Here is a 21,449-nt window from a genome sequence, read left to right as displayed (position 1 = left end):
GATGAAACTAATTAGTATATTGTGTTTTTTATTCATTTTTGGGTGTGTTTTAAATCTTGTTATCTGCCCTGAGATCTTTTGATGAAGGCTGGAATTCAATTGCTAAAATAAATAAATTGAACCACATCTAACTTGTTAAGTATAATCAAATATAATAATTTTTTATCAATATAGGTCAAGAACAAAAGCACCAAATGATCTACAAGATATAACCTAAATATATATAAGGACAGACAAATAGATTAGCAGAGGCAGAATAAGGATTTTTTAAATGTTGTCTCCCCTTTCTATGGAAAGAATGTTTCCCCTTATCTGCCACTTACGACATCTAAGGAATACTGAAGAGCAGAGTGTACTCTCTCTTCCCACAGCCATTTGAGAGAAGGATGGGAGCAACAAGCCTGAAACCTACCCTGGCAGACTACTTGAAATCAAGCAGTCACTGAGGTGCAATGTCACCAAAACGGCTCACCCCTTTTGGTGAGAGTAGGGCTGGGATGTGTAACCATGGGTAAATCATCTCACCAAGCCTAGCACACAGAAGAAATAAAACGAACAACAACTGTTCTTAATAAATGTCAGAAGAATTTTTGTTGGTAGGATGGAAGAATCCTTTAGGCCTGATTATTGTGACTATACAGATACTGTAATGATAGAGCAATTGTTTTGCGGTGTTTTTGCTTTTTCAGCATAAATCTAACACTACTACTAATTACTTAGCTGGTTAGCTAGGACTATACAGAAAAAGGAAGGATAAAATGAATATATACTAAGAAGAAATGGAAGCACAATGTATGATAAGACTCTGGACGTTGAGTACTAATAATTTTCTCCTCTGTTTTCATAAATGGCTAGGAAGCAAGATGATTATTAAAGAAGCGAAAAACTTCTATCAGCAATCATTAGTATATGCTTAACACACAGCTCACTTAGGAATTGTGAACCTAACAAAAAGAAGCAGTAGAGAAGTGAATGTGATAATCAAAACAAGTAAGTGCAGATTAAAGATTGGAATAAACTTACAGAAATGCAATGAGGAAGAGGATTTAAATAACCACTTAAAGCCAGCTGACATAAAATGCAACATTTTCTATGCATCAGTTTGGGATATGGATAAGCATGCATTTTGTACTAGGACTTCTGAATGCATTACCATCAGTAGCTAACCAAAAACTGTTACTTATAAGAATGAAAGTAATTACTCTGGACTGAGGAGTATATGAAATTCTACTGCAACATTAAAACTGTAAGACAGCTTTAAAACTATTTCAGAGAACAAATTTCCTGTCCTGCTTTCGCTCTTTCTACAACTAAAGGATTATACTGTTTGAAATCAAGATACGTAAGAATGTTTAAGAACAAGACAGAAATCAATGTTAGATATCCAGTGAATTGTATGGACATTTGAAGTCCCGGTGTCACTAGTTCCTAAATACTACATAGCAGAATAATTTTTAAACTCATTTACTGTTATATTTTGTGCTGTTTTAGGGTCTTTTATCTTGCCACATCAGGTAATTTCTTGGACCAGAGAATTATCTACAGTGGGATTAGATTCCAGATCCTCAGCACATGACGGTTCTTTGTTGCTGAACACGACAGGAATGGTAGTATTTGGATAGGATATGTGGAACCTTTGGGGAGCAGTTGCTGGGAAACTCTCAGGATCTGCTTCAATCTTACAATATCAAGTTAGAGAATCCAGAAATGCCCTATAGTTCATATATACCACATTACTGTAGTCAAGACTTGAGGTTAGGTCATAAATTATTGTTGCAAGATTGAATCTGAAAAAGATGTACAGCTTCTTACCAGGAGGCCTTTATTGGTACCATCATATCCCAAGATTCAGGGTCATCCTCTATGCACCCAAGTTTAATCTTATATTTCTATATAACCAAATACATTAAGAAAAAGCTACATGACTTTAAGTTCTCTCCTTGTGTTTGGAAATAAAACTGTAGGACATCTAGTTCTCTCCTTGTGTTGTTCCCATCTATAAAATACGCTATTTCTGTACAGCCTTTCTAAATAAGTTACTAAGTTAAGGCTAATAAAAACATGAGAACTGCAAGCTAAATTTACTCCTATTTTATTTTTACATGAATGAGAAACACGTCAATTCCTCCCTAAAGATTTTAGTTAAAGAAAAGATTTAGTCACTAATTCTTCTCATAGATCTTATTTCAGAAGTCAAAGCAGTTACTAATTCCATTTTAGTCATGAACACTTTCACACAGCAAGTGCTCAACATACACCTCCCAAATCTTCAATAGGAATTCAACTGAGAAAAAGCTGTTATGCAAAATCATCTAGAGCAACAGTGATGCTCAGTACTCCTTTGCTACTTGTATCACAACTGCTTTGAGTTCTTCAGTAGAAACCTTAAACGCAGTGACTGTTAAAGTCTTGTATCAAATGTATAACAAACCTGGTAGGGAGAGTACAACATCCATCAGCTGTCAGCCTGACTTGAGTTTCATAGCTATCCAAGGGGCAAGCAACTTGCTGGACAGGAGGACATTCTACTGTGCTACAGTCTATGCTGAACACTGTTGGAAGAAAAATATATTTAAAAATTGATTAGAACTCGTATTGCTTAAGAAAAAATGACAATAAAGAGTCCAATTATTTCACAGGGTACCTGAAGGAGTGTCTCCTTCCACTTATATATGCTCAGAATAAATAAAGCAATCCTCTGAGACCCTCTTCCAGGTGCCCTTGCCAAATGAGGTGAGGCAGATAGCTACTAAACAGAGGGCCTATTCAAAGATGGCATCTTAAGTTACAGAACACCCTCCACAGAGATGCTCACCTGGCACCAACACTTAAGTCCTTTTGACACCAGGTGAATACATTATCATGTACTCAGGCTTTTTAGAAGTGTTTTAGTATTTCTTAGATATTTTACACTACTGCTATTCTCTGCTTGTTTTTGGACCTGTATTGTGCTTTTTAATTCTCTTTTAGATTTCATATATTGTTCTATCTTGTGGTTTTAATGTTCACTGTAAACTACCCAAAGAACTTTGGTTATTGGGCAGTGTACAAGGAATAAACAAATAGAAAGATAGAATAGTATGGTACAAAGGTCACTAAACGCCAACCATAATACTTCAACACCAGCTTCTGGATGATTGCAAATGCAAACAATGACATATGCCAACCAACAGTCCTGAAACCTAAATTCTCAAAGGTTTAATTCACAACACCTTCACATATCACGTACGTGGAGAGGGTAATTATGCCTGCTTCCATGCATTAATATAACATGTAAGTCTGATATTTGCATATTAACTCCAAAGCAAGTACAACTGATATGTGCAATCTTTAAACCCCATTTTGAGTCGTGTTCACATTTCTGGAATACATGCATTGGAATTAAGAAGAGAGTGTATGTTGTTTTTATATAATATGCCAAAACATCGAGGCAAGACATGCTTAGAGGTGGAGTAGCTCCCAACCATTCTGGCCAAAAATGGTGACCACAAATTTTATCCTGGAGACAGAGGCATTATAACATTAATTATATTATTTCAAATTGGAATGCTGTTAAGTGACTTGCCAGCCAGCGGTATACAATTTATAAAAGGCAGCTCAATTGCCAGAAGACTTGGGAGCAGCCATTTCTGGCACAGTAGGTTAGGTGCTTTGCAGAGGCTGCACTGGCATTGCAGAACTTACTAGTAGTTCTCCCTCATGACGGCTAGATATCCAATCCACTTTTAGTCAGCAGCCAGCCATCACACCCACTGGCTGTTCCAAGTGAAACACAACCAATGCAGCCAGCATGCCGTGTTCATTTGCGACAGCTGAATTAGTGACAGCAGCAGTGTAGAAAGCAAAGGGACAGGACAGAATTTCAGTGATCCACAATGGTAAATTTCCATTTTTTGTGTGTGCATAGCAGAGAGGTGGGCTGTCTGTGTCTTATCCTTTATCAATGAAGGAGGTTGTGCTGTGTTTTCCAGTATGTGTTTTGGTATTGCAATCACCATCTAGACAGATTCAGTCCCTTTGAAGTCAGCTGGATTTGCCCTTGAGGAGACTTGATTTCAATCAGTCTTGGAATGCCCCTTATTTTTATGAGTAAACAACCAATGAAAGGGAAGATGCAGGATGGTCTATCTCTACATCTTGTACTCTAAATGGTCAACTTGATCTCTGTGCTTTCAATTACTAGAGGAGATGCTATTCTGTCAGACAAAAGAAACCACAGATCATAATATAGTTATAGTCTAGCTTTTATCATGCATTGCTTTCCACCAAATGGTTTTATTATCATCTGTGAGCACTAACTGCCACTGGACTGAAAGCTTGCATATGATTATCAAATAATTACGTTACCTAGCTTGATAACACAAGGAGTCAGGGAAATCAGTTTTGTAGAACCTGCCTCACATTTCTTTGCCTGTATGTTATTCCATCACTGTTCCTGTTTCGAATAGCTTGTAAGATAGGAAAGAGTTTGGCTGGAGTGAAATTTTCTATGATAGTGCAGTGATAGAGACAGTGACAGGAAAAGAGACACACAAAGGAGTTCATTTTTGATAGCTCTAGGTTAATATGCAAAAACACTGAGGTAATTGGGCTGGGGGGGGTAAAGGTACACATTACCTGGTTTACATTCATAGAAGTCACAGCATTCCCCCGGCTTGCCTGATGCTTTAGAAACCAATATATTCAAATAGCCTGGTTGGCAAACTTTCCTCAAGCACCCTGTAGGGTTGCACACGCAGCGGCTAGGTAGAGGGCAGCATTCACCAGGTGGCGCATACCCTTCAATCAAAATAGAATCTTCTGGACAGCGAGGAGAAAACTGTACTTCACAACGGGCCTTGGAGCAGTCAGGCTTTTCTTCTGAAAACAAGACAGTGTGTGGATGTCAGTAATATGTTGTCCTGTTAATTTAAAGCTTTGGACATTCATACCATACAGAAGAGGTATCGCTAGAAACTGTGTTGATGGAGCTGTGTCCATTCCCCCAAATGGGATGTCAGCTGTTTTTGACAAAATCTGCCATTGCAGGTAGCGGAAAGATGGACAAAGAGACCCATAACACCTTAAAGCAGAGCTTTCCAAACTTTTCATGTTGGTGACACACTTTTTAGACATACATTTCACAACACAGTAATTCAGTTTTACTAGCAAACTGGAGGTTAAACTAACCCCTTTCCAGCCCTGGGAGGAGCACGGGGAGCATTTGCATGAAACACCTACACACTGAAGCCAACACACTAACGTGTCGCGATACTGAAGTTTGGAAAGCTCTGCCTTAAAAATTAAATTAAAGAAGAATTTTTTTTACTGCTAAGTACTTGTTTCATCATAGGCATGAAGTACACAGCAGGCACACATTTTCATCATTCTAAGTTTTTTACTCAGGCACGCATGTACACATACACAATCATGCTGGTACAACTACACTGATTATGGTAGCTTTACAAAGGGGGGGGGGCAGGGATAATAACCCTCCTGGAAGATTTACCATTCTAAAACATCACTGGTATCAATCACTGAAACCTAGGTATGCCTGAAAAGCAGGGGCGGCCCACCCCCTTTTGCCACCTAAGGCAAAAGCGGAAATATTTTGCTCCCTGCCATACTGCCCACTTCCACTGTCACTGTATTTCGCCCATCTCTCTGAACTTAGAGATGAGCAGCAGTGCTGTGCGCAGGAACACCTGGCTCTTGCTAAACTCCTCCCCCTGGCTCTCACTGAGGCACTCCTCAAAGCGTTGTCACTTGTCTTTTCTGCCCCAGAGATGAGGAAGATGGATGGCAATGCTACACGCCAGAATGCCTCCCTCTCACCAGTGAGAAGGGAGTGCTTTGTTACTGGAGGCAGTAGGGCAGATGGGGCACCGACTCTTGTGCTTCCACCACTTGAGGTAAGTTGTTTCTCCACACCCCACTGGTGGGCCGGCTCTGCTGAAAAGTGATCAAACTGTATATGCCACAATATACCATAAATATTTAAATCCTATAGATAACCATTGGAAGTATAGGGTGCTAACAGAGGGATAACCTCTGGAGTGGACATGTTGTGTTCCTTCTGGGGTAGACTGTCCACCTTTGGTTCACAACCTCCACACCTGTGGAGCTTTCACCTGTGGCTCCTAGAAGCTTCTAGAAGCCCCAGAAATGGCTTCAACTAGCTGGCTAAACCAGATGAGGGTACCCAAGGATAAGACCAATAGTAGGTCCAATGATCAAGAAGGCAGTTTCTGCACATGCTGTAGAGGGAAGTGAGGGGTAGATGGGGCTCATCAAGCTGGGAAGATAGCCCATCTAATAGAAGGAAATCTCTGATTCTAAACCGCCCCTGCCTTGTGGGATATATTCGGGAGAAAAAAAAGCTGAGGAGTAAACCTAAACAAATCTGGAGTGGAGTCCCTAAGATGGTTGGATGGCACTTTGTATGCCTCCTTCCAGCAACTCCTTCCTAGCAGCCAAGCTGGTGCCAGACGTATTGCTCTACTTTCCTTTGGACCACATCATGAGGCAGAGAGGGAGGTCTTGTCGTCTGGGCAGCCCAGGACCACCATAAATTTTGTCCAGGCTTCTGCCCTGGGGAGGTCACTTCAGTACTGCTAATGCAGCAGCTTGACGTCACCCCCAAAAGCACACTTCATTGTCTCGAGATAGACGAATGCCTTATGGAAAAAGATAACCACTTGTAGCCCTTATAAAGCTTTTATGTAATCAAATTTGTCCATGAACTGGGTAAAGGCTTTAAGTTTAGGAGACAGAAGTAAAATAAGTTTTTAGGGATTAGGTGCTTAGGTATAATAAATTTATGGTCAAGGACACAATGTCCACTTAATTGACTTGTTCTCCATTTTCTTCAGTATTAACATATAGAGCTGTGTTGATTATACATGCTATGAGAGTATGCATGGTATAAAATATCAGTAGTATGGCTCATGCTATCACATCAACAACTGTGTTGTTGGAGTATATGAAAAGTATAGCTGGTTATACTGGTGTCCTTCTGGAGAATCCTAATGCTAATGGATGATCAGACTGGATGAGTATAAGCAAGTTTCCTCAAGAACTGTCTGCAGCATGCTTTCTGCTTTATTCCCAGAAGCTCCATGTGTGGTACTTTCTGCTTTTATTTCTGTTCAACCCCATCTGACATTTACTTCCCCATCTTTACAGTTTCTAGGCTAGGAGTGCCTTTTTACAGGTCCAGTTGGTACTCAAGCTATGATCTCTTTCAGTAAGAAGTGACATGGCCACTTTGGTAATTTCCAATTGGGTTGTTGTGGCGTGCTGTAAGTGCGGCTGCCCTTGAAGAAAGAAACTTTAATTGGTATAAAATGCAGTGGCCAGATTACTGGCTGGGATTCCAATTAGGTAACATATAAACCCATATAAACAGTTGCACTGGTTGCCAGATCATTTAGGACCCAATTCAAGGTGACATTATTGACTAAAGCCTTTAACAACCAGAGACCCAAATACTGAAACACTGCCCTACCCTTCCATCCTACCTGAACCCCTTAACATAGGGGTCAGCAACCTTTTTCAGCTGTGGGCCGGTCCACCGTCCCTCAGACCATGTGGTGGGCCGGACTATATTCGGGGGGGGGGGGAATGAACCAATTCCAATGCCCCACAAATAACCCATAGATGCATTTTAAATTAAATCACACATTCTACTAATGTAAAAACACCAGGCAGGCCCCACAAATAATCCAGAGATACATTTTACATAAAAGGACACATTCTACTCATGTAAAAACATGCTGATTCTCGGACCATCCGCGGGCCGGATTGAGAAGGCGATTGGGCTGGATCCAGCCCACGGGCCTTAGGTTGCCTACCCGCCTTAAAATTTTCCATGTAAGCATTTTTCAAGATAATATATCACATATTTAATAGAAGAACATAGTGATCTCTTTTTCATGCATAACTGAGAGGCAAACAAAGATTAGAGGAAATCTTTTCTTAAGAACTCCTTTGATTTTCATGGGATGTAACAATGTGGCCATTATATTTTTCAAATTACATTTTTATGTTCAAATCAAGCTTTATATTTTCAATGAATTGTATTTGTTAGTTTTCAAATCTGTAGCAATCCACTCCTCAAAGTCTTCACCCATTTATTATTTTATTCAGTTTATATTCCACACTTCCTCCAAATGGAGCCCAGGTTAACAATTTAAAAGTGACTCAGCAGAGGTTCTTAATTGTTTCTTGAGCAAGACTTCTCTTTTAAAGAAGATTTCTCACCTATTTAGACCCTGACTCTTTAAGTACAATGGGTTAGTTTTGGCCGTGTCCATATACACCCTGGGATATCAGATCATTATTCTATGTTTAAATACTATCTAAGCTTCCATAAACTGAACCACCCACATTACCATTTTATTGTTCAACATTCTAATCCTCACATTTGTTAAAAATGGCCCTTTTGAAATTTAATGGTTTTGAATTTTCTGGCCATTTTCCATTCCATTATTATATACTGAGGTTAGTTGTGCTGCAATCATTAATTTAAAGCAGTTTGACTTGACTTGCTTCTTGTAGTAGAGAAGCACCATTTTGGATTAAATCAATGATCCCTATCTCATTTCTATGTTAGAGCACCTTAAGCACATATTTAACTCCCAGAGGTTCGGAAATCTAAAATGTTTGGAAAATGTAGTGGGTTGAGGGAGTAGAGATACAAAAAAGCAGAAACTGACATTTGCGAAAGTTTGTTCTAATTGGTTTACAATAATCCAGCTCATCTCAATCTTCCAATGCTCAGGGTTTCTGTGTACCTAAAGTAACATATATCTCTGTAAAATTTATTCTCCCTAATTCCAGATTTGTAGGGTAACATAGAAATAGAACAGTTCTGAAGAAGTATTTCAGTGCAATACTACAAGATTTGGGCATTTTCTACAGGATCCTCCCTGTAGGATTCCATTCTTTTCCTCCCTCCTATAGTGCTGAATTTGGAACGTGCACTTAAAAGCTGGATCAGTAAAACAGTGACAGCAGTAAAAAGTCTGAGCTTACAGATAGCAGTAGCCACAGTGGTTGTTGTTATTTTTTAAAATCAACACTGTGTGCTCAAAAAGAAACTCACTGAACCAGAAATATACAAAAAAGGGAAAACCAAAATGATTTAAATGCCATGAGTGCCTTCCCTATGATGAAAGGAATTTGGGGCTTTTATAGTTTTGGAGGGGAAGAACACTGGGGAGATGAGATGCTGAGATGCAGTGAATTCCATTTTTGGGTGGGGCATAGCAGGAGTGTGCACCCACTTTGGATGTAACCTAATAATGAACTGGATTGATTTGGGAGGTATTCACTCTAAAGAAAAACAGGTCTTGTCTGAGTTCAGTGGGCTGCTCAAAGAATTTCAATCCTGTTTTAGGTCTCTTTCTTTCTGGCCAAAAGTGGTAAATTTTTCAACCTCCCCTCAAGCTGCCCATAAAAGGGAAATGCCAGGCAGCGGGGAGGGTGGCATCTTTTGTGACTGAAAGCTGTAGCTTTCGACCAAGGCTCTACAATCACAACACTTTTGGAGGGAACGTTTCCTTAATGCAAGGGTCAGAAATTTGTGGCCTTCCCAGTGTTCAGACTCTTTAACTCCCATCAGTCCCAGCCAGCACAGTCGATTGTCTGGGATGATGCAAGTTTGACCCCAGCAACAACAAGAGGACCATAGTTCTCTGCCCCTGAATCAACATATTAGAAGTTATTTCAGTGTTCTTTTGCAAGTTGAAGTTGCAAGTTCTTTACAGCATATGCTTTCATGAACTGATGCCCATTTCCTCAAATACTTCCTCAAATAAATGTGTTAGTCTTTAAGGCACCAAAAGGTTCTGGTTTCTTTGTTGCAGAAGATAAAGCACACCTAATCTTCTGGAGGAGAAATCAGGTTGACTCTGCTAGGTAGGACAACACTGAAGAGCTATGGAGTGGTGGTTGTACTTTGTTATTCATATACAGACAATAAGAAAAGCAATTGTCCACTTAACCCCAATACCATTCCGCAATAGGAAAACCACTACCACTTACCTGTTCTAGAAAAGCTCAGTTATTTGAAGGACTCCCATACCATTGCTGAATGGATGCTTTAGGTTGTTTTTATTTTTTATGTTTTATATTTCATCAAACCTTTTGCTATCTCAATGTTCTAAGTCAATATTTTGGATGTGTCATCCTCGTGCTCTTTGTTGGGTCTTATGTGCAAGATATAACTGACCATTTTGTTTATAGTGAAATAATTTTTTTTAAAAAAAATCCTGACCAATCCCTTTCTAAAATCCAAGCTCTTCTATCCCAATTATTTACTCTTGTTGTTGCATTTTGGTTTCTGCCTGGTATGTCACTTATTGGTTAAGGCCAGAGGTCAGCAAACTTTTCCAGCAGAGGGTCAGCCCACTGTCCCTCAGACCTTGTGGGGAGCCGGACTGTATGGGGGGGGGGGAGATGAATAAATTCCTATGCCCCATAAATAACCCAGAGATGCATTTTAAATAAAAGCACACATTCTACTCATGTAAAAACACCAGGCAGGCCCCACAAATAACCCAGAGATACATTTTAAATAAAAGGACACATTCTACTCATGTAAAAGCATGATAATTCCCGGACCGTCCGCGGGCTGAATTTAGAAGCCGATTGGGCCGGATCCAGCCCCCGGGCCTTGGTTTGCCTACCCATGGTTAAGGCCCTTCCTTATACCCCTACCCCATTCTAGCCCTACTTGCATTTGAGTAAAGCTCAGAGTTAAATATCTTTAAGTCTGTGTATCTGAACAATAGTATAACATCTGTTCGACTTTTTGTCTTCTGGCTAAAAATTGATAGGCTCCACTTCCTCAGGAGGAGCTAGCATGCCTACAAATTTCATCCCAGGGCTACCAAAAAAAGAAGTTATGATTTTTTAAATATTTTTTTTAAACCAGGGACATTGACCCTGACATTCAATGCTACAAAGCTATTAATCTATTGCAACCATATCTGAAGACTACAAAACTGGACAGGCGAGAAATCTCTCTACATACCAGTGCCATATTTATGTCTACATCTAGGAAAAAAGATTTATCAAGTTCAACAGGACTTCCAGATTAAGTATGTTTGGGACTACAGGATGAATGAATGTGTAAAGCTACCAGAGGACATGTGCTTCCCATTATGAATTAGTTGACTCTAGAGATGTTTGTTGATTTAGTTGATTCCCAAAATCAATAGCCAAATCACTTGCACAAATAACTAGTCACCCAAGAAGCGTAATATTACAACTTTGAACTCTTCTGGAAGAGGGCAAGTCATAGCTCTTCTGGAAAGGGCAAGAAAACCAGCTGATCAATGTGCATAAACTACCACCCAAATAATAATTCAGGGATAATGTATATATACAAGTCACTGTTTCAGAAAATGCACACTAGCTACTGATTTCAAGCAAGTTTACAATAGCAATGTAACTGACATGGTGCATAGTTACTCCACCTAGTCAGAGGAATGGATATTTCACTTAAAGGATGGAAATAAAACTGTATTTGCAGTTGATTGTTGTATTTGCAGAGAGTGGGGAATCAGTCATCATGTGTGTCTCCAAGGCCCAGGTACAATCTGAATTATGCAAAGGACCTAAAAGGCCCTTTTTGAATGCCTGCTACCTTTTCCCACACTCCATCTTAAAACAATTGTCAGACACAGACATGGATGGCTTGAAACTTTCCTTTCTGTATTTTTTACTATCTAGCCTAATGAATTTTTTTTGTGAAACTTGAAAGCTTGTATGTGGCACACTATTTTGTGACCGTTTGTTTGGCCTACTAAAGATATTGTCCCCGTATCAATAAAGCTTTTGGACCAATTCTGAAATGCTAACATACATAAAATACAGTATTTAAAAATTACCACTACTTTATAGCATATATTACCTTTTATTCTCTATAACCAAACACAAAATCAAGCTTTATTCTTTCAAAACTGATGAAGTTTTGCACAGAAGTGTAATTCAGCTAAAGCAATGTTGTTTTTCAGTGTTTCTGATTATGCTTCTATATAATCTTATCTAAGTGAAATTATTCTTTTGAATGTTTTCCTCCTCTGATGCCTGAAAACTAAACAAATAAGGCATGAGAACAACCATGGGAGAGTTGAAAAACAGTTATTTCAAAACAAAGTAAGATTTGTTGACATAACTCTTTTATTATGTAATTTGTCTTACTCAGAATACAATCCTAGGCATGTTTCCTTGGAAGCAAGTCTCACTGAACGTAGTAGCACTTACACTTAAGTAAACATGTATAGGATTGCACTGTCGGACATGCAAAGAGTTCAACTCAAATTATGCCTGGTATTCTTTGTGGTCACTGTGCTGAAAACAGTTGTTCTTTTTATTTTATATCCCTTGTTAAATCCACACTAAAACACAAAACACCTTTCTTCCACTTGGCAGTCCCTTACAGTTGTCATTGAAATAGATGCCAAACAATGGAAGTACTGTACAGTTATACACATGAGCAGGAAGGAAATATTAAAAGGATTAGGGATAAACAAGAAAAATGATTACCCAGCTGAAGCAGTCAGCCAGACAGGCATCCCTACAGGAATGCAAAATACCCAAAAGGATTTTCAGGATATCAAAAGGATAGTTAATTAGATTTTAAAGAGAGATTATCTTGGACACACAATATGTATAACATCCCACAGGGATGAACTGGTTTGAGATAAAAAAGAACTACACTGAACTTTTACATAATCTTCAAATCGTATCTGGACTTTTTAAAAAAATACTCTGGATTTTTAGGGACAGGATCGAGGCAACATACATAACAAACTGGCAGATTATTTTATATAGGTTTATATAACAGCATTGTAATATTGGCAGTTTTATTTTCAATCCTTTCTTAATGATCCAGGAACAAGGACTTTGCCTTTCTTGCAGCGCCACACACTGGATCAACATTTTCACTGATCTATCAAAAACAATCTCAAGATGCCTTTCCTGGTCAAACCCTACAAGTTCAGATCACATTAACATATATGCAGATTTAGGATTTTCTGCCCCAATGCATATCACTTTACACTTTTATAGTTACATTTTTGATGACTTGCTGTCATCAGAAAACTTGACTACCTCACTTCTCACTCCTAACTCCAGGTCATCTATGAACAAGTTAAAAGGCACATGTGCCAATACTGACTTGGCAGACCCAACATCTTGTATCCTTCCCATTGTGAAAACTGTTCATTTATTCCTCTCAGGTTCCTGCTCTTTAACCAGTTACTGATCCATTAGAAGGACTCTCTTATCCTATAATACTAAATGATGAATTTAGACCATGCACTCCTATGTTCAAATCTCTGCTTATCTATGAAGCTCATTAGATGAAGTTGGCCAGTCACTCTCAGCTTAATCTAAACCTCATGTAGTGGTTGTTGAGGACAAAGAAAGACAACTGGGAAGCATGCATACTTACTTGAACTGCCAAAGGAAAGAATGAGAATTTCTATCCTAGCCCCTCCCAAACAAGCTACAAAGAGAATAAGGCAGACCCGCCGGTCGGTTTAATCCGGCCCCTGTGGCAGTTTATTTCCTGGGGCAAAATCCTAAAAAACCTCAACAGCTCCAACTCTAAAAGAAGGTCAACAACTTTGATCGGCCCCCATGGTCCTTCACTTCATCAAATCTGGCCCTCCTTGAAAAAAGTTTGGACACCACTGCAAGCAGAAGCGTAAGAGATTCCTAGAAGTCAACATCTAATATTTACCTAGGAATTTGATATATTTTTGAGCCCTAACCCCACCCTACCACATGTTGAACACTCATAATTATGTCAAGTTAAACTAATTTTATTAATTTTCATGATGATCTTTAACAAACTAAAGTTTCTAAGCAGCACAATCCCACCTGGTGAGGTAAGACAGCTAACTTGTCAGTGTGGCAGATTTCCAGGGGTACTACATTAGCAATATCAATGACTCAGAAATCCACTGTCTATACTTTCAGGAAAAGTGCACAAAGCCAGTTGAGTAGCAAAACTGAATGGTATCACCTGCATTCCAGGAAACATGATTCAGTTTTCTGATTTCCATATGATAGGGTATAAATACAGGTATAGGGGGAAGTAGAAAAGGAGCGACCAGCAATGAGAATGTGGCAGCCTGGTCAATTCTTAGTCAATGCTGCATTGGTACACTACAAGTGGGGGTGGGATTTTAATTTATCCAGGAGAGGAAGAAACCTTAATCTCGCCCACTATTACTCATATCAGCCAAAAATACCAGCAGCAGAGAGAGATCAATGTAAGATAAGAGACATACATTACAAACCCAATATAACTACAAAAGATGAGATGGGAAGAATACATGTCACAAACTGACACTTTATCACTGAATGGTAGCATAAACCTGCTATTAGCGCCATATTTAATCCAACTGTCAGAACTGAAGATTAGGTATATAAGAAACTAAAGCAGCTCCCCCATTCTCTCTTCAAAGTTAAGACTTCATACCATTTTGCAAGTAAGACAAGAATATGTAAACTGGGAGTAGGTAGAATATTAACTCTGGTACTCTCATATTCACCAGTATATGAGAAACAGTAGAACTGTCAATTTCTTCATCACTTACAAAAGGATCTGGGAAAGGTCTCTGTCAATTCTCCACCTATGTGGAAGGTACTGCATTTCAATCATATATCATGACAAATTCAAAAGCTGTTCTGAGGGCAGGCACAAGGAGGCAGTCACTAGGTTGCACAGGTTGACAGAAGATGAGGAAGGGAACACAATCATGATTTATTTTGTTTTAAGTTAAAGATATCCAATTATAGGAGATTCATAAATATTTCACATAACAGATATAGCAATTCATTTATGTGAAATTTATTACTAAAATAATTCAGTAGTAACCATCAAGGCAGAGCGTGGATCCAACAACACACAGACGCAAGAAAAACTAAACATGATAGTGTTTAAAAGAAGAAAAAAAAGATGTGCACAACCCAACCAAAAATGTTAACATTACTTATCTGGAAGTATATTTCAAATTTTGAATTTGCAGGCCTTACAGCCATCAAAGTATGTGCTATCAGCTTGTTTTTATGAGATACACTGTTTGCATGTCATGCATCAGTTGTGCCAGCTTTACTTCACTAGTATGCAAGAGAAACAAACCACAATTCCTGCCTTAGAAATGTGTCTGAACTGGGAATTGTTAAAACTTCACCCACAATGTAGTATCAATTATACTTATATTGCATAGTACTACTTTGTTGAGCAACTCAAACTTCAGGAAGTTTCAGCTTCAAATAGAAGAAGAACTTAAATATTTTTAAAATTACCTTGGAAAAAAGGAAGCTACACAAATAAAAAACTTTAATAATGACAACTGGAAAACAGGAGTGAAGAAATGGCGAGAGAATAAATAAACTCAAGCAGCACACTCAAAACTCAGTTGTAGCTTGGGGGGGGGCGAGCTGGGTTTTTGGCCCTGGGTGGAGCCTCCAGAGGGGCGCCACTGAGGCTCCCAGCCTCTGTGTCTGTGTGTACACTAAATAATAATACAGTAATAATAATAATAATAATAATAATAATAATAATAATAATAATAATAATAATTTATTTATACCCCATGTGGGGGTGGGTGGGTGTCAAACTGGGTCTTTGACCTGGGTGACAATGAGTCTAGTTTCACCCCTGTCAAAACTTATGGATCACTTACCTAAGTAACAATTCTAATGTGCACTAGTAAATGTAAGTAGCCTGCCACTTATTCTGGATTGATTCACAAACATTACAATAGTGCATATATTCTCGTCTAGGGAATTACAGCAATACTACCACCACCTTGGTAGGCTCACACCAAGCATCACTCTCCTCCACTAATTGTCTCTGCAGATATACAAGCAAGCTTTGAACACCCAGAAGATAGGGAATGTGAAACAATACTTTGGGGGGAGATGGACACTGGGGCATGTGTATAATTATGATCTAACACAAATCAGCAAAATGAAAGTGGTGAGTAAGTCTTGCATGTATCAATCTAGTATTATACACATGGTGTATTTCTTAATGTACAAATAAAAATATAGAACATTTAAGGAGCAGTTTTAAACAAAATTAATCAAGTCTTGGGGCACCTTAAAGACTAGCAAATTTATTAAGGCATAGGTTTTCAAGGATCACTGTACACTTCATCAGATGCATGAAGTGTAATCCTGAGTTGTCAAACATTTGTACACATGGAGATGAAGGAAAGGTATACCTGAAACCAAAATAGTAACAGTGATCAATTAACAAGGCTCTATTCATGGTAAAACATCCTGGTACTGGTAAGCTGATTAACATATACAGTAAGATAAAAACTCATGTTGACTGAAGCCACAGGTGACACAATGGAATTGCCTAGTAAATTGTAATTCTACATTTGCACTGTATTATTCTGTTCAAGTATAACCACCATAAGATCAGTTAGAGACTGTTCTTTGGAATTAATTTCCCTGTGCACTCCTCAATCCTTTATGCACACACCTTATCATACATGAAACAGTGCAAAAAGAAAGTAGAGCTACTAGTGTGATCCAGCCGAAGACCATTAATTTAGGGGAGGGGGGAGGCAAAGATGATATAAACAAAGTTGAATGAAGAAGGGTATTCTTTATTAAGGTAAGAAAGCCTCACATGCAAAAAAAAATTAAAAAATCACTCCAGGCTTTGGTATGAAAGATTATCTTTATAACTTCAGAGCTGGAGGGAGGAGCAAAGGATGGATCAGAAGAAGAGGAGGAAGAGGCAGATCAGGAAAGTGAAGGACCAGGTTCTTCCCCATCTTCTCCTGCATCACTGCCTCCCAGGACCAAGAGGGGACTGAAAAGGGATGAGCACAGGAAGTTTCCATGTAGGCGTAATCTCCGGCTGCATGTGCACAGCCTATCAGGTACATAAACCAGTTGAGGGGGAGTAGGCCCCTGTTGTTGAAACTGCTCCATGGAGCTGTTTTGTCAATTAACTACAGGTTCTTTACAGGATCTTTGGTAGTCAGTATATGAGGCAAAGGATATTTTTATTTGAACAAAATAGGAAAACCTCCTCAAACAGAAAAAAAACCAACAACCCTCAAACAGTAAACCTTCTTACAATGAGAAATAATCCGAAAGAACAATTCCCCCCACCAGACCTTCACCCACATACAACACCAGATCCAACCGTGGGAAGCTTCAGCAGTGTTTGGGTCCATCATCCTCTTCCTACTCAACCACATTGCCCTCCACTATTTGTACCTGCCTCAACCAGGCAGGGATCCTAATCTGGGCAATCAAGCCCCATGTGGGCCACACTCAAGGGCAGGAGTACACCTGCAAGGACTCATAGGAAGGGTTGGCTGCATAAAGCCAAACCCACACCTCCTCGATTTCTCTTCCATGTTTTCCACTAAAAGAGTGCCAATCTGGGAATAGCTGCGTAGACACTAGATTGGTGCATGTAGGTATCCAGAGCTGTAGAAGCAATTGTAAGTGCTATCTTGGACAATAAAGTTAACTATCTGCCGTGTGCAGTCCTTTGGCTGAGAAGCACCTTTGACAATAGTAGGCTGAGAGCTACACTCAGAGTTTTAACCTGCAATAAAGGTATAAGAGTGAATACTACTGCTGGTTTGTGGTATATCCTAACGGAAATGTGAGAATGAAAGCACTGAATAACAATGCATAATTGTTGCAAGCTACTCTCTTCAACCCCCAACCTGCAAAGGCACCCAACACCTCTAGACAATACTGTGGGGTTCTTGTAAATCACTCAAGAGCTTGACGTACAGTTTACAGTGTGCATTACACTGCAAGCATGTCATAAATGCCTACTCCATCCACGGTCCCTTCCTGCTACACAGGAATGGTGAACTGCATTTTTCTTCAGAACTTGCATTAACAGGTTTTTTTCTTTTAATATTTCACACATTGAACAGAGGAAAAGGCAGCTGTACAATCTGCCTATTGACTTGTGCTCCTTAAATCACCAAAAAATACTCCCTTCTTCCCTCCAGTCACCAGAAGAGTTTTGGTGCATGCATCACCTGCCTAATATACAAGGATAGGGATAGACTAAGAACACATCTTAATCTTTACTTGTGTGAGAGAGAAAACAGAAAATTTTACTTAACTGAATTGTGGTTTAGCGTCCCCATCCACCAGGTAAACGAATGAATACAAGCATAAAAGACAACCTGCAAAGCTAGGCTCACACCACAGAGAAAGGGCTCACTGTGCAGAACTTGTAATAAAACCCAATTGCATCACCTTACTTTCATCATAAAACTGTACACAATTTCCTTAAAACATATAAAGATGCCTTTTGGTGAATCTGACCTTTGTCCCATCTTTTTAGCATTACCCTCCAAGCGTCAGACAAAATACCAGATACTTGGTGCTTTTAACTGCAGCTTCCAGGGATAAAACCTGGGATATATGCAAAGTAGGTACCCAGCCACTGAAGCAAATCTCTCTGCCAAGCACATCTTCTCATCTCCTATGCAAGTTGAGAGTGGGAGTCTAATCTGAGAGGAAGAGCAGTTGGTGGTGGTGGTGAGGGTCTGCAGAAGAAAGCTACCAATGAGACATACCTAAATGTTTATCTCATCCTCCTGGCCCACGTTGGAAAATATATAATTCCATGCTCAAAGTAGTCCAATTGCTCACTTTTTCAATGCTCTGATCCCAAAGATCTACTTGTGACAACACTTGTACTAAGGGTAAAATCAAACATAGTACACGCACATCGTCTTGCACAATGGGGCTTCTTCCTCCCCTTCCCCTTGCAACTCCATGTTCCCTCTTAAAACCTGAGAGTTTTGGAGCATCCTCAAAAGCAGACTTTGGGGGCACATGAGGACTGGACTGAGTCAAGCAGGAAGTTCCTAAAGCAGCCATTAGAAAGCAATACTTGAAATATTTACTATTGAAGCTTATTATTTACTATTGGCTTTAAACTAATCCATTAAAGTATGTTTTGCTCATATATGAATGAAAAGTAGTATTAAGCATGGCATTTCATTATCCTTAATGCAATACAAATAAAAGCAGAGATAATCAGAATTAGAACTTACCAAAGGCAGGCTAGGTTGTGCTTATATAACAGTGAAACTCTCTAAACAATGATGTGAGAATTTGGCTGAGGATGCCGAATAGTTATTAAATATGGATTCCTCAATTTGAGCCTTAGCTGGATGTGATGAGTTCTAATGCAACAGAAAGAAGTTCTGAAGAGGGAACAATGTGTTTATGCCCAAATATCAAAGAACTTTCAACATTACCCAGAGTTGTCAGCAAGTTTAAAAATCAAACTCCTTCCTGGCTTCAGACAGGCGGCGGCGCGGGTGGCCCCATTAGCTAAAGTGGTAACTTAGGTTAAGAACAGTTTCAGTTGAAGAACGGGCCTCCAGAACGAATTAAGTTCTTAACCCGAGGGTTCACTGCAGTGGCCCAGAAAGTAGACAAGTTATTTTCGCCTGGGGAAAAATCTGGCTTCTGGGGGACACAAATCTGGATGAATCAGGAGAGCAGAGGAGAATGTGGCTTAAGGAGCTGGATGTTAGATCAATTAGTTATCAGCCAAGAAGGATTTCCCTGCAATTTGAGCAATGCAGAGGAGCTAAGAACAAGTGGAAGGATACATGAAGAAAAACCCCTACCTTGAGTGAACAGAAGGGGGATGCTACATGTTACACCTTTCCCCCCTTTAGATCTTATAGTGAGAGATGCATCTTTAAATGACACCATGAAAGACAAATTATTCAACTCATATAGCTGGCCACAGTTGGGAACAGGATGCAACACCATAGGGCTCTTTGGTGCAATCTAAGAAGCAGAATATCTCTGGATACTAGAAGAGCATTGAAAGATTTAATTTTACGCAGTTGATAAATTGGTTTGGAAATTATACAGCACGAGTTTCAGGGCTATTTCAAGACAAACAGAGGGAGTGAGGGGTGATGTGTGAGGGAAAAGGGTAAAAATAATAGATTAATAAAATAAATTCCTGGTAAATAATTAGACGTTTTTGAAACTGAGTTGCAGCTATCTTGGATGAAATTTGACAGTCACTGAAAATAAATGAACAATAAATACCTACACATTCAGGCGACAAGAGCAAGGGGAAATCCAATTTTTAATAACTTTATTTTACAATTGTAAGGAATCTCATGCAATGAAGATTTTCAATCAAAGGTAGAACTCTGGATCAGCATCTTCTCACAACTGTGGTGGGAAGAAAACTCCTGATCCAACAGCAGCTTTAGTTTTCTTCCTGATTCAGAACTGTTTTCAGTATTTCAAGTATAAACAGACTCATTGTCCTTCCATTGTAAAATATCAGAATTTGCTAGGAACTACCCTCCACTTTGAGCAATAGCCAAAAGCAATGTCCTTGTCACTCCATTTATACGGAAAGTAAAGAACTTTAGGAGCCAAGAAGTTGAGGTACAAGCTTGTTACTTCATGAGGGGCTTGGCAGCAACATCTACTTTTTGGATGAATGGGAAAGAATATGCAATCTACTTTTTATTGGTTCTGATTAGCCCAGCTACTGATCAGCAGGGGAAAGTTTGCCTCGTGTGCAGCTGGACCAGATATTTTCTTTACTCATAAGACAGCACCCAGATTTCCTGTTCAGTAAAGTGGACAAAAAGGAGTGGAGGCAAAAGGGCTGAGCAGAAGTGGGTCCCCAGGTACAGGTGGAAGGATACAGAACACAATGATGGCCGAAAGAGTATGTTTTTCCATTTAGCTGACATAACTATTAAGTCAGAGTGTTAATTTCCTAAGTACTTTACTCAATTAAAAAAAATAGGGTGAAGGAAGAATTTCAATTTCTGCATATGTGCAAAGGGGGACAATGAATAACATCCAACTTTTTTACCCTGCATGAGATTGCAAACAAAATGGGCAAGAACAACAATGTAAATGGATACAATTTGTTTCAGCAAACAAATTGCTAATAAAACAAGCAGAGCCACCAACAATTTAGGACCAAAGGAATGTACAGATTGTTAGAAATAAACAAACCCCAAAAACCTGCTGGAGGAGCACCACATTTGCCTAAACCCTAAAAACAAGAATGGAGAAAAGTTGACCTTCAAAGGAAGAGATGTGAATAAACTTGATACTGATGTTTAAAAGGCCCTTTCCTGTGTAACAACCTTGCCTCAGATAGCTCGGATAAAGGTTTAGTTAGATTCTTATGGGAGAAGGCAACCCTTGAAATGTCCTGGACCCAGAGAATTTTAGAGTTTTAAAGTGCAAAAGCAACACTAAACTGGGTCAGCACTGAACCACTAAATGATTGCAAAAACTGTTATTTTATCTTCTGAATGCCCTACTATTGTCAATACCCTGGAAACCACATTCTGAACCACTTGTAATCTCCAGCTACTCTGAGGTAGCCCCAGATCAGAGTACACATTGTGGTAGATGACAATACTGTGAATGCTGAA

General features: G+C 39.2%; 1 protein-coding gene across 2 annotated transcripts in view; it reads right to left on the bottom strand.

Moving 5' to 3' along the window:
* Positions 1 to 21,449, bottom strand: part of CRIM1 (cysteine rich transmembrane BMP regulator 1) — a 125,626-nt gene that overhangs the window by 47,249 nt on the left and 56,928 nt on the right. For both annotated transcript variants that reach the window (XM_083732220.1, XM_083732221.1), the window contains 2 exons: positions 4,618 to 4,860; positions 2,432 to 2,552 (listed from right to left, as the gene is read on the bottom strand). In XM_083732220.1, coding sequence (XP_083588346.1) covers positions 2,432 to 2,552; positions 4,618 to 4,860 — 364 coding nt within the window. The remainder of the gene's footprint in view (positions 1 to 2,431; positions 2,553 to 4,617; positions 4,861 to 21,449) is intronic.

The sequence above is a fragment of the Podarcis gaigeae genome, assembly GCF_964106915.1.
Source record: "Podarcis gaigeae genome assembly, chromosome: 3".
NCBI classification, from domain to species: Eukaryota; Metazoa; Chordata; class Lepidosauria; order Squamata; family Lacertidae; genus Podarcis; species Podarcis gaigeae.
The sequence above is the reverse complement of the archived record's forward strand: the minus strand, read 5'-3'. Positions and strand labels throughout refer to the sequence as shown.